General features: G+C 35.7%; 1 protein-coding gene across 1 annotated transcript in view; it reads left to right on the forward strand.

The window, feature by feature from the left end:
- Cad87A (cadherin 87A) overlaps positions 1 to 15,080 on the forward strand; it is a 35,617-nt gene that overhangs the window by 14,294 nt on the left and 6,243 nt on the right. Inside the window, exons 2-6 of the mRNA XM_020957747.2 lie at positions 12,750 to 12,815; positions 12,880 to 13,226; positions 13,294 to 13,439; positions 13,500 to 13,807; positions 13,954 to 15,011. Of these exons, the coding sequence (XP_020813406.2) occupies positions 12,758 to 12,815; positions 12,880 to 13,226; positions 13,294 to 13,439; positions 13,500 to 13,807; positions 13,954 to 15,011 (1,917 nt within the window). The 5' untranslated portion in view covers positions 12,750 to 12,757. The remainder of the gene's footprint in view (positions 1 to 12,749; positions 12,816 to 12,879; positions 13,227 to 13,293; positions 13,440 to 13,499; positions 13,808 to 13,953; positions 15,012 to 15,080) is intronic.

A 15,080-nucleotide genomic window follows, 5' to 3' on the forward strand; every position in this document is an offset into this window, starting at 1 on the left:
GGAGGATGGGATGGTTCCTAAACAAACACGGACAGGACAACTTTGAGTTACGATGCCACACGCACGATGATGGTATGGGTATGGTGTGTGTGTGCTGGTTTGTGTGCCGTGCATGAGTAATAGTAATGATGTTGCCCCACTCAAGAAGTAGAACGTTGCGCCATGAACACCCCTCAGAGCCCCATCAGGCTTATGAATAAATTAAGAGGGAACCTCCACCACCACCACCCGACACCCCGTCCACCGAAATGGGGACAGAAGGTGCAAATAAAAAAGAGCAATTTAAATGCGAGCAAAGAATGTTTGGGGGCATCTCCAAGGAGCTCAAGGAATAGGTAGGTTTTGGGGGGCCGGGGCGGCAACTGAAGATAATGCCGTTTAAATAGAATACCTTGCAAAGGTTTTCTTCTTGTTAGGCAGGCAAGGCTTTGGGCCAAACAAACTGCAAGACATAAAGAAAATGACGCCACTGTTGTCATCTGCACAGGGCGGCACTCGCACAGGTGATTTACATAGCATACTTAAGTGGAGCACTTTGTGAACCAAGCCCCTATCCGTTCCTTCTCCCTGGATCTCATCATCATCATCAGCAGCAGCACCAAGTGGATGAAGAGAGAAGCAGCTAGATAGCTGGAAGAGCTAGGCTACAGCCTTTGGCGGAAAGTAAAACTGAAAAACGTAAAAAAAAGCACACACACACATTTTATTTTATGAATAAAATGTATTACAAGCGACAGCATAAGGAGTTTGACATTTTTATTATGCCAGCGCGGACAGAAATCAGATAAAGAGGGTTAGGATGGGAGCAAAGAAGGAGCATTGATGGACTACACTTGAGAGAAATGCTTTAAATTTAAAAAATTTATTTTTTTATTTATTTATTTATTATTTATGAATTATTTATGAAAAAAATACTACAATAAATAATTATATAAACTCAAACCAAGAACTTTACCAAGTCAAAGGTTATACACCCTTGCAGTATGCAATTGCATTATATTATATATTAAATTATTTTTTATGACAATTTTGTCAATAAAATCAAAGTTTTAAAAACGCACAACTAAGCCAAAAAATCATTAATTTTAATTCGGAAAGCTTTTCTATGCTAATTTGTAATAGGTTAACAAACCTGCAAACTCAGTTTTCAAATTTCAAAAATTTAATTTTTTGTCAAATTTTGATAATTTTAGTGATGTAACCCCTTATAAAATTTTCAATTTTCGAAAAAATTTCAAAAATTTGTTTTTCGACCGGACATGGCTAGATCGACTCAGCTTTTGATGCTGATCAAGAATATATATGGTTTGTAGGGTCGGAAATGATTCCTTCACTTATTTATAAGCTTCTGACTAATTTATAGTACTCTGCAACTAATATATATTAATATTTAAATATGAATTATAATAATCAAATAAACTGGCACAATCTATTAATTCTGAGTAGGATAATTATTTAAAATAAATATATTTGAATCTAGAAATCAGAAGGGTTTTTAAAATCCCTTGATATTTTTTGTAGAACCATATTCATTATACATTTATCTTTTGTTTGGTTAAATGAACAAAATAAATTAATGTTATAGTGTTCTTTACTTACATAAATCAACACTGTTTTACACTAGACAAGTGCTGTCGGTTGTTTTAAAGTTTATTTCGATATTCTCTCATCAGTAAACATTGTTTTGTTATACTTTGCAAGTTCTTATATTAATATTTCCTTAAGATTACTTTTCTCAAGAAAGAATTTAAATATTTACAAATACCTTGATATTTTTTAAACTTCTCTTAGATAATACTTTTTGAGAATTAATTTCCTCTGTATATATACATTTCTATATAATTTTGTTAACAAAAAAAGTTATCTAAAGCTTACTGAAACCATTCCGCCCAGATCCTAGAACTCTTATCAGTTTTTTTCTTTAAACCAAATCCACCCAAGCAGACAAAGTGCTTGGTTTGTATTCCATTTAAAAAACAAAGTAAAATGAAACAGCGAGCAAAGCGAAAAAGTTACGGATCCGGCAAAGTCAAGTGTCAAGTTATGCCAGTCAGTCAGAGCCAGAGTCAGAGTAACAGTCGCAATCGTAGTCGGATTGCCGGGATTAGTGGCCAAAACCGCGCAACAGTCAAGGGAGAAAACAAGTTTTAGGCATTAGTCGTAATCGGATGAGGGGGACCCACGGGCCACGACAGAGTGTCCCTTGGAGCGCACCTAATTCAATTATTATTGCCGCTCCCAGGACAGAGCACCAAGGCTATACAAAATGTATTTTAAATAAATATGATTTATTATGTTTGACGTGGCTCAAAAGCAAAGAAGAAGCTCTGAGTAAGGTAAGGAGCAGGCAATCTCCTTGAAGGATTGCCAAAGCAGTTTGCTGAGCACTCCGCACCGGCTGGCCTCAAAGTAAAAAGGTAAATTTGACTCAAGGTACACATGGTTCTCTTTCTTTTTTTATGGTCACAAAAGGAGGGTTGGAGAGCGGAAGTGGGAAGGGCAAACGACCTAACCCGAAGGGGGAGGAGGGAGCCTTGTGGCTGCCACCTTTAGGAAAGGCTTGAATCATCATCAACAGGTTGACTGGGGATTTCGCATTTTAGGGGATTTGACGGGGAATCCCTCCTCTGTTTCGGCCTTGGATTGACAAACATGAAAAGGAAAATACGCAAATGCAATATAAATTTACTGTATGATTGATATTGGTTATGCTCCAGCAAGCGTGTGTGCGTATACATATATATTTTGGCATGTGTGTGTGCGGGCTGAGCCTTAATGGCCGTGATATAATATTGACACAGCGCCAGAGTTCCGGTTGGAATATAACCCCAAAAATATATTGCCAGGAGATTGTGGGCTATTAGCGGCGTGCCGGGGGGTTACTCTGGGTAGGGAGAGGAGATATGGAGGTCCTTTGGGCTCAGTGGAGCCAGAAAATTGGGGGAAATGATGAAAATCGCATTGGAACCCATGCAATTTATGTTTGATGAGCATAAAGCTGTAAATTCACGAAAAATCAGTCAATGAATAAGTCGATCTTTTGAAAGCATTTAATGCAGTGTAGTAAATAGCATAATTTATAACCCATTTAATGTAGTTTTCAGCTCAACTTATGTTAAATGTTACTTTAAGACTTTATTTGTCAAGAAAATGTCAAGTGATTGCCCAATAAAATAGGTTTTTAAAATAAAACAACCATATTCTCTTCACATTTTTATTTAAGCATTCTGATAATTAATCTTTAAAGGAATTTTCCTTTAATCCTATATAAGCTTTTAATAGAAAACATTCTCATATTAAATTTTTTAAAGGAATCTGTTAAAATTCCCTTGCAACCCTTTAACAGAATCTCTTTTGTTTATACTAAACAAGTAAACCTCAAGGCGTTAAATATATATGCATATATGTATAAACGTTGCCAAGACGATGAGAATGCATCCAGAGATATTTAGAAATAAATGTATATTTACACACATCCAGCTGGCGTATATTTGATTACATTTTAAGTATGAAAGGGTGATGAAATGCTTGGCAATTATTTCGCCTTGGAATTTGCCCCAATTTCATACACATACTCACACTAGCTCGGTGGGAAGCTGGGGGACTTATTTACTTGGCAAGTTAATGTCCTGCAGTATGAAATGTCATTGCGACAGTCATTAGTTCCTGACTCACGTGGAGACAATGGCAAAGTCCCTTGGACATGGACCAGACTCTGGCTCCGAGCTCATAATCCCCCCAAGATTATCGCACAATGGCTACTATTCAGCATTCGGGGGAGTGGTAACATGATTTAGATATCCATAAATTTGCACTGTTTAGTTGTAATCAAAGGGAGAAAGCATAACCAAATCCTATGCCACCCATGTCAGCATAGCAATATCATTGAAAACCAAATGAAAACCCATAAACGAGGTATCACATAGGTGGGGAAGGAGCTCCATGGCGTGTGTATTTGCGGTGGCAACCAGTTGAATATAAAATTGAATTTATATTGAAATTTAGGAAACGGTAATTTAAGCAGCAAGGTTTCACTGCTGAAACATTTAGTGTGGAAAATTTAATTATAATAATTCGTATGAGTGAACAAATTTATTCATACATTAGAATATGTGAAATATAATTTTAATCGAATTTAAATGGATTTAATTTGAATTTTTATGAACAATACCTATTGTTTAATAATTAACTCAACTCAGTACCAAAGTTATATATTGGATGCACTAGGTAGTTAGTTGATTCCGCCATTAAGAGCATCCCAGCTTCTGTGTGAACTTTTAACTTCTCTTGGAGATTGGGGTTGGATTCCAGTTTCATGACAAGGAGAGATTCAGGCGAAGTTTAAGTCCAAAAACCCAAGCAGCCTCGACAACAACCCGCTTAACCCTAAAATGTTCAGTTTATGGTCAGTGTCGGCGACTGGAAAACGCTCTTAGGTGAATTTATGGACCCAACTCCAAACAGACCAACAGACAGACAACACACATTCACATCCTTGGGCTTGCTTGCTTACGAACAAATAGGGGCACGTTTGAGCTTGTGCCCCCCATTTGGGGCTCCTGGCCAGTGTTGTAAGCAAATAAACCCACACAAAACATGGCCCAAACTAAAAATATTTAGTCGAGCTTTTATGCATAACTAATTGGCTCTGCCTGGTTTTGGGGGTACCCCCAGCTCATATAGCCTTGCTCCTTATGCACTAGGAAAATTGGGGAGGCATAAAAAGATAATATTAATTAAAAAGAAAAATTTATAAATTACAAGACATTTATTATCTCTGCATATAATTCTGAACAATAATATACAATATTCTTAACCTTAACTTCTTAAATGATATGGCAGAACTTTTACCTTTAAAACTGTTGTTTGTGATCCTATAGAACTATAGAACATGTTCTTTTTTTTAATAACTCACCTTGTGGCATTTAAAGATTAAGGTTCTATAGCTAAAATCTGATTGTTTTCGAGTTTTGGATTATATCTCTGGCGAGAGAATTCTAATATAGTCATCAATAATATAGGACATCAAACATCAAGTAAAAGCTCTCGTATTTATCTCGTGTCTATCCATGTTTTAACCCATATTTCGATACTATCTTTTTATTTTCCTCTTTTGATCTATGGTTTAGTTTTAATCACAAACAATATATATTTTTTGCTGAGTGCTGTGTTGTTCCCTCGGCCGTTTTGTGTGGTCATAGCTCGGCTGGCTCATACTGCCAGATATGTACGCCTCTGAACCAGAATCCTTCCAAAACCCAATGCCGCCCTCCTTCTGCACCCGCATGGTCATCCTGGGGTTGTGTTTGGGGTGGTGTGTGGGTTGGGTTTGGGTTCGGGGTGGTGCGTGCCCGGCAAACGGACAATTGGACGGACGCAACAGGAATGTTGGCGCCTTCGGGCGATTCCCTGGCTGGGAACTCTGACCCAACCTCCTTTCATTTCATCAGCCGCCCCCCCTTCGTAAGCCCGCAGTTAAAGTGCACAATTTGCCACAATGTTGCTTGTTGCTGCCTTTTTGTTGTGCTGTTGTTGCCGCTGTTGTTGTTTCTTGTCATCAACATCGTTATGTTGTTATAGCCATCATCATCAGTAGCACCACCAGCAGCAACAGCAGCAGCAGCAGCAACAACAGCTGAGGCAGCATCTCTTCCAGCACCATCATCCTCATCATCATCATCATCGTTGTCACGCTCTCACTGCCCCCGTCCGTGTGCATTGTCAGCTAATTGAATTTTCAGCTCAAAATGAAATTTAATTTATCTTTATTGTTTGTTTACGCGGACAAATTACGAAAAAGAAGAACAAAACATACACATAACGCCGAAAAAAAATCACAAAAATAATATACATGCAAGCTAAAATGCAATAACATGATTTTAATACACTCTTATGGGGTTATTATTATTGACTTGTATTTGAACAAACTTTAAAGAATTTGAATGCGGAAATGCTACTATGTTTACAATTGTGTTATAATTACAAAAAGAAGCTAATTATTACTAAATCAAAATATCATAAGTAAGCTAAAAATGTTTTCATATCAATTCGGATAGCTTTTCTATGCAACTTTTTAGTAGGTTAACAAATCTGTATACTGAAATTTAAAATTTAAAATACTAAACTTTTTATTAATTTTTGCGAATTTTAAAGATGTAACCCCTTATAAAATTTTCAATTTTCGAAAAAATTTCAAAAGTTTATTTTTCGACCGGACATGGTTAGATCGACTCAGCTTTTGATGCTGATCAAGAATATATATGGTTTGTAGGGTCGGAAACGATTCCTTCACAGCGTTACAAGCTTCTGACTTAAAGTAAACCCAGCAAAAAGGTATAAAAACAGACAATTTTTGTGAAAATTCAAAGATTTTCGGACATCATAATTAAGCCGAAATTTAATTTATTTTAATTTGAAAAGCTTTTCTGTGCTAGTTTTTATTGCACTATTAAATCTGCATACTGCGTTTGTTGATGCTATTGTTAGTTTCTGTCTGAAATTATAAAACCCTGCGAAAAGGTATAAAAACAGACAATGTTGTCCGAAAACCATAGTTTTGAAAACGCACAACTAATCCAAAAAATCATAAATTTTAATTCGGAAAGCTGTTCTATGCTAATTTTTAATACATTAACAAATCTGCATACTCAGTTTTTTAATTTAAGAAATTGAATTTTTTGTCAAGTTTTGGCAATTTTAATGATGTAACCCCTTATAAAATTTTCAATTTTCGGAAAAATTTCAAAAATTTATTTTTCGACCGGACATGGTTAGATCGACTCAGCTTTTGATGCTGATCAAGAATATATATGGTTTGTAGGGTCGGAAACGATTCCTTCACAGCGTTACAAGCTTCTGACTTAAAGTAAACCCAGCAAAAAGGTATAAAAACAGACAATTTTTGTGAAAATTCAAAGATTTTCGGACATCATAATTAGGCCGAAAATTCCTTTATTTTAATTCGGAAAGTGTTTATTGTATTTTTAATATATTAACAAATCGTATGAAATCTGCATACTCAGTTAATAGTTAATTTTTTGTCAAGTTTTGGCAATTTTAATGATGTAACCCCTTATAAAATTTTCACTTTTCGGAAAAATTTCAAAAATTTATTTTTCGACCGGACATGGTTAGATCGACTCAGCTTTTGATTCCTTTATTTTAATTCGGAAAGCGTTTCTGTGCTAGTTTTTATTGCACTATTAAATCTGCATACTGCGTTTGTTGATGCTATTGTTAGTTTCTGTCTGAAATTATAAAACCCTGCGAAAAGGTATAAAAACAGACAATGTTGTCCGAAAACCATAGTTTTGAAAACGCACAACTAATCCAAAAAATCATTAATTTTAATTCGGAAAGCTGTTCTATGCTAATTTTTAATACATTAACAAATCTGCATACTCAGTTTTTTAATTTAAGAAATTGAATTTTTTGTCAAGTTTTGGCAATTTTAATGATGTAACCCCTTATAAAATTTTCACTTTTCGGAAAAATTTCAAAAATTTATTTTTCGACCGGACATGGTTAGATCGACTCAGCTTTTGATGCTGATCAAGAATATATATGGTTTGTAGGGTCGGAAACGATTCCTTCACAGCGTTACAAGCTTCTGACTTAAAGTAAACCCAGCAAAAAGGTATAAAAACAGACAATTTTTGTGAAAATTCAAAGATTTTCGGACATCATAATTAGGCCGAAATTTCCTTTATTTTAATTCGGAAAGCGTTTCTGTGCTAGTTTTTATTGCACTATTAAATCTGCATACTGCGTTTGTTGATGCTATTGTTAGTTTCTGTCTGAAATTATAAAACCCTGCGAAAAGGTATAAAAACAGACAATGTTGTCCGAAAACCATAGTTTTGAAAACGCACAACTAATCCAAAAAATCATTAATTTTAATTCGGAAAGCTGTTCTATGCTAATTTTTAATACATTAACAAATCTGCATACTCAGTTTTTTAATTTAAGAAATTGAATTTTTTGTCAAGTTTTGGCAATTTTAATGATGTAACCCCTTATAAAATTTTCACTTTTCGGAAAAATTTCAAAAATTTATTTTTCGACCGGACATGGTTAGATCGACTCAGCTTTTGATGCTGATCAAGAATATATATGGTTTGTAGGGTCGGAAACGATTCCTTCACAGCGTTACAAGCTTCTGACTTAAAGTAAACCCAGCAAAAAGGTATAAAAACAGACAATTTTTGTGAAAATTCAAAGATTTTCGGACATCATAATTAGGCCGAAATTTCCTTTATTTTAATTCGGAAAGCGTTTCTGTGCTAGTTTTTATTGCACTATTAAATCTGCATACTGCTTTTGTTGATGCTATTGTTAGTTTCTGTCTGAAATTATAAAACCCTGCGAAAAGGTATAAAAACAGACAATGTTGTCCGAAAACCATAGTTTTGAAAACGCACAACTAATCCAAAAAATCATTAATTTTAATTCGGAAAGCTGTTCTATGCTAATTTTTAATACATTAACAAATCTGCATACTCAGTTTTTTAATTTAAGAAATTGAATTTTTTGTCAAGTTTTGGCAAATTTAATGATGTAACCCCTTATAAAATTTTCACTTTTCGGAAAAATTTCAAAAATTTATTTTTCGACCGGACATGGTTAGATCGACTCAGCTTTTGATGCTGATCAAGAATATATATGGTTTGTAGGGTCGGAAACAATTCCTTCACAGCGTTTCAAGCTTCTGACTTAAAGTATACTCAGCAAAAAGGTATAAAAACAGACAATTTTTGTGAAAATTCAAAGATTTTCGGACATCATAATTAGGCCGAAATTTCCTTTATTTTAATTCGGAAAGCGTTTCTGTGCTAGTTTTTATTGCACTATTAAATCTGCATACTGCGTTTGTTGATGCTATTGTTAGTTTCTGTCTGAAATTATAAAACCCTGCGAAAAGGTATAAAAACAGACAATGTTGTCCGAAAACCATAGTTTTGAAAACGCACAACTAATCCAAAAAATCATTAATTTTAATTCGGAAAGCTGTTCTATTCTAATTTTTAATACATTAACAAATCTGCATACTCAGTTTTTTAATTTAAGAAATTGAATTTTTTGTCAAGTTTTGGCAATTTTAATGATGTAAATATAAAATTTTCATTTATCGGAAAAATTTCAAAAATTTATTTTTCGACCGGACATGGTTAGATCGACTCAGCTTTTGATGCTGATCAAGAATATATATAGTTTGTAGGGTCGGAAATGATTCCTTCACAGCGTTACAAGCTTCTGACTTAAATTATACCCAGCAAAAAGGTATAAAAACAGACAATTTTTGTGAAAATTCAAAGATTTTCGGACATCATAATTAGGCCGAAATTTCCTTTATTTTAATTCGGAAAGCGTTTCTGTGCTAGTTTTTATTGCACTATTAAATCTGCATACTGCGTTTGTTGATGCTATTGTTAGTTTCTGTCTGAAATTATAAAACCCTGCGAAAAGGTATAAAAACAGACAATGTTGTCCAAAAACCATAGTTTTGAAAACGCACAACTAATCCAAAAAATCATTAATTTTAATTCGGAAAGCTGTTCTATTCTAATTTTTAATACATTAACAAATCTGCATACTCAGTTTTTTAATTTAAGAAATTGAATTTTTTGTCAAGTTTTGGCAATTTTAATGATGTAACCCCATATAAAATTTTCATTTATCGGAAAAATTTCAAAAATTTATTTTTCGACCGGACATGGTTAGATCGACTCAGCTTTTGATGCTGATCAAGAATATATATAGTTTGTAGGGTCGGAAATGATTCCTTCACAGCGTTACAAGCTTCTGACTTAAAGTATACTCAGCAAAAAGGTATAAAAACAGACAATTTTTGTGAAAATTCAAAGATTTTCGGACATCATAATTAGGCCGAAATTTAATTTATTTTAATTTAAAAAGCTTTTCTGTGCTACTTTTTATTGCACTATTAAATCTGCATACTGCGTTTGTTGATGCTATTGTTAGTTTCTGTCTGAAATTATAAAACCCTGCGAAAAGGTATAAAAACAGACAATGTTGTCCGAAAACCATAGTTTTGAAAACGCACAACTAATCCAAAAAATCATTAATTTTAATTCGGAAAGCTGTTCTATGCTAATTTTTAATACATTAACAAATCTGCATACTCAGTTTTTTAATTTAAGAAATTGAATTTTTTGTCAAGTTTTGGCAAATTTAATGATGTAACCCCTTATAAAATTTTCACTTTTCGGAAAAATTTCAAAAATTTATTTTTCGACCGGACATGGTTAGATCGACTCAGCTTTTGATGCTGATCAAGAATATATATGGTTTGTAGGGTCGGAAACGATTCCTTCACAGCGTTACAAGCTTCTGACTTAAAGTATACTCAGCAAAAAGGTATAAAAACAGACAATTTTTGTGAAAAATCAAAGATTTTCGAACATCATAATTAGGCCGAAATTTAATTTATTTTAATTTGAAAAGCTTTTCTGTGCTAGTTTTTATTGCACTATTAAATCTGCATACTGCGTTTCTTGATGCTATTGTTAGTTTCTGTCTGAAATTATAAAACCCTGCGAAAAGGTATAAAAACAGACAATGTTGTCCGAAAACCATAGTTTTGAAAACGCACAACTAATCCAAAAAATCATTAATTTTAATTCGGAAAGCTGTTCTATGCTAATTTTTAATACATTAACAAATCTGCATACTCAGTTTTTTAATTTAAGAAATTGAATTTTTTATCAAGTTTTGGCAAATTTAATGATGTAACCCCTTATAAAATTTTCACTTTTCGGAAAAATTTCAAAAATTTATTTTTCGACCGGACATGGTTAGATCGACTTAGCTTTTGATGCTGATCAAGAATATATATGGTTTGTAGGGTCGGAAACAATTCCTTCACAGCGTTTCAAGCTTCTGACTTAAAGTATACTCAGCAAAAAGGTATAAAAACAGATCATTTTTGTGAAAAATCAAAGATTTTCGAACATCATAATTAGGCCGAAATTTAATTTATTTTAATTTGAAAAGCTTTTCTGTGCTAGTTTTTATTGCACTATTAAATCTGCATACTGCGTTTCTTGATGCTATTGTTAGTTTCTGTCTGAAATTATAAAACCCTGCGAAAAGGTATAAAAACAGACAATGTTGTCCGAAAACCATAGTTTTGAAAACGCACAACTAATCCAAAAAATCATTAATTTTAATTCGGAAAGCTGTTCTATGCTAATTTTTAATACATTAACAAATCTGCATACTCAGTTTTTTAATTTAAGAAATTGAATTTTTTGTCAAGTTTTGGCAAATTTAATGATGTAACCCCTTATAAAATTTTCACTTTTCGGAAAAATTTCAAAAATTTATTTTTTGACCGGACATGGTTAGATCGACTCAGCTTTTGATGCTGATCAAGAATATATATGGTTTGTAGGGTCGGAAACAATTCCTTCACAGCGTTTCAAGCTTCTGACTTAAAGTATACTCAGCAAAAAGGTATAAAAACAGACCATTTTTGTGAAAATTCAAAGATTTTCGGACATCATAATTAGGCCGAAATTTCCTTTATTTTAATTCGGAAAGCGTTTCTGTGCTAGTTTTTATTGCACTATTAAATCTGCATACTGCGTTTGTTGATGCTATAGGTAGTTTCTGTCTGAAATTATAAAACCCTGCGAAAAGGTATAAAAACAGACAATGTTGTCCGAAAACCATAGTTTTGAAAACGCACAACTAATCCAAAAAATCATTAATTTTAATTCGGAAAGCTGTTCTATGCTAATTTTTAATACATTAACAAATCTGCATACTCAGTTTTTTAATTTAAGAAATTGAATTTTTTGTCAAGTTTTGGCAATTTTAATGATATTATATATTATAAAATTTTCAATTTTCGATAAAATTTCAAAAGTTTATTTTGCGACCGGACATGGTTAGATCGACTCAGCTTTTGATGCTGATCAAGAATATATATGGTTTGTAGGGTCGGAAACGATTCCTTCACAGCGTTACAAGCTTCTGACTTAAAGTAAACCCAGCAAAAAGGTATAAAAACAGACAATTTTTGTGAAAATTCAAAGATTTTCGGACATCATAATTAGGCCGAAATTTAATTTATTTTAATTCGAAAAGCTTTTCTGTGCTAGTTTTTATTGCACTATTAAATCTGCAAACTGCGTTTGTTGATGCTATTGTTAGTTTCTGTCTGAAATTATAAAACCCTGCGAAAAGGTATAAAAACAGACAATGTTGTCCGAAAACCATAGTTTTGAAAACGCACAACTAATCCAAAAAATCATTAATTTTAATTCGGAAAGCTATTCTATGCTAATTTTTGATACATTAACAAATCTGCAAACTCAGTTTTTTAATTTAAAAAATTGAATTTTTTGTCAAGTTTTGGCAATTTTAATGATGTAACCCCTTATAGAATTTTCTATTTTAAAAAAATTTGAAAAATATATTTGTTCGGCCGAACATGGTTAGATCGATTAGCTGTTATTGCTGATCAAGAATATATATGATTTATAGGGTCGGAAACGACTCCTTCACTGTGTTTTAGACTTGTGAGTAAAATTAAATTAAGCTATCTCCTGTAAAGCTGGGTATCAAAATCTTCATCATAATAACAGCTTAAATCAACAAACTTTGCTGTCTCAAATTTATCTTTCTGTAAATCTGTTTGCTTAAGCTAATTGGTGGACTTTCTCCTGACCCCAAAAACCAAATCAAATAAACACTGTATGCTAATTTTATTTGTTTCTTTGCAGGCCCCAAAATGAATCTCCTTTCCCTGAGCATACTGATGATCTGCCTAGCCGCGGGCCTGGCTAATGGTGAGTTTAAGGAAATTTCCTTCAGTTTACAATTTTTTGAAACGCTTCTTCCCCAAAAAATCAGGAGAGACAAATCTACCGCCCGTGTTTACCCAAACCCTGAATAATATCATCCTGTATGAAAACGTGACGGTGGGCACTGTGGTTTTCCGGCTGGAAGCCTACGATCCGGAGGGTAGTCCTGTGACCTATGGTGCCATTGGTGCCGATCATTTTAGCGTTGATCCAGTGTCTGGAAATATTACCTTGATTAAGCCACTGGATCGTGAGGAGAAAGACAGTCTTAAGTTTCTGGTTTCGATCAGAGATCGTGTGGATCCCGAGGGAGAGTCGGAGCGGGATAATGTGGTAGAAGTACCAATAACATTCATCATACTCGATCTGAACGACAATCCTCCAGAGTTTCAGAATGTGAGTAGCTAAAAGCATCTTTACACTATTCTTGATAAACAAATTTTCTTGTAATATCCTGCACTAGACTCCCTATGAGGCAGATGTTAATGAGGATGCCAAGGTGGGCACCACCATCTTTGATAAGATTCTTGTCAAAGATCGAGATATAGTTGGCGAGAGTCTTGATCTGAAGTGCTTGCCCCAGCAGCAAAGTCCTGAGGCCTGCAGCAAGTGAGCTTTGCCCTTAAACATGTCTTAAAGAGTAAATAATTATTCAAGATTACTCCACAGATTTCGATTGCATGTGATAAAGCGAGAGGCCACTGTTTTGGAAGCTGCTGTGGTGCTGAACGATACCCTTAACTATAACCAGAGGATGGTTTACCATTTCCAGATCGAAGCCACCGATGGACCGCATAAAACTCAGACCACCTTCGAAGCCAGGGTGAAGGATGTCCAGGATAAGCCTCCAGTATTCCAGGGATCCTTATCCACAGTGATTGATGAGGATAGTCCCATTAATACTTTGGTACTTACTGTACATGCCAGGGATGGTGATACAGGCGAGCCAAGAAAGATTGTCTATGATCTGCTGACAAGTAAGTCTATTCTATAACTATTCTTTAGAATATCTATAAAGTTGTAGTCCCAGCTTTTATTTTGGATTTTGAATAATGATTAAACATAATATTTTTACTTCTTTCTTAAACGTTTTTAAAACTATCTTTTCTCTCTTATTTCATAGATCCCAATGACTACTTTCTGTTGGATTCTCAGTCCGGTGAACTGCGTACCGCCAAACCGCTGGATCGCGAAGCTCTCGAGGATTCCACGGGCATCATCTCACTGGTAATTCGAGCCCGTGAGCTGGTTAATGGAGTGCCCAGCGATGACTCTCTGACGAGTGCCACGGCCAAGGCAACGGTGACCATACGAGATGTGAACGATTCCCCGCCAGTGTTCAATCGGAAGGAGTATTCCGTGTCCCTGCTGGAGAACACACCGCCTGGAACACCACTTGCCCTGGACATGAGCGTCAGTGATGCCGATGTGGGCATGAACTCAAAGTTTGCCCTGCGCCTGGACGACGTTTCTGGGGTATTCGATGTGGAGCCCAAACTGGTTACCGGCTACTCGCAGGTGAACATTCGTGTGGCCAACGGCACTCTGGACTATGAGAATCCCAATCAGCGTAAATTCATAGTGCTGGTGGTGGCCGAGGAGACGGACACGAATCCAAAGTTATCTTCAACGGCCACGATTACGGTGAGTGTGCTGGATGCCAATGACAACAAACCCGTTTTCGAGCAAGAGAGCTATTCAGCCTCCGTCTCAGAGGCGGCGCTTCCGGGTCAGTATATAGCCACCATTACGGCTCGGGATGTGGACTCTGGCAGCTACGGGGACTCTGGCATTCGGTACAGCCTTTCTGGCACCGGGGCGGAACTTTTCCATGTCAACGAGCAGACAGGTGTCATTAGCTTGGCCAATTGTCATGGCGAGGGCGAGAGCAACAGGCGCGAGAGACGTGATCTGCACGAGGATGAGAACGAGGATGAGGAGGCAGAGAGTCACCTGGAAATGCTTTCCATGGAGGCGGCCGTTCCCAGAGAGATTGGCACCGAGCCTACCGTCCAGTACACATTAGTCACCCAGGCGCCAGAGGAGCGAGCACCGGCAGCTTCAGTTTCATCTCCAGTTGCATTTCCACCTGGAGTTCCCGCAGCGACTGCTAATGACGACAAGGCACCGCAGACGTGTCTGGACTACGAATCGGAGACCACGTACTTCTTGTCATACAAGGTGAGTGACTGTCTCAATCTTCGTGGGCGGCTTGTGGGAATGATTTCATATGCGTAACCCGGTGGGGGG

This window comes from Drosophila serrata, unplaced genomic scaffold, assembly GCF_035046125.1.
Source record: "Drosophila serrata isolate PLE 108 unplaced genomic scaffold, ASM3504612v1 contig_241, whole genome shotgun sequence".
Lineage (NCBI taxonomy): Eukaryota > Metazoa > Arthropoda > Insecta > Diptera > Drosophilidae > Drosophila > Drosophila serrata.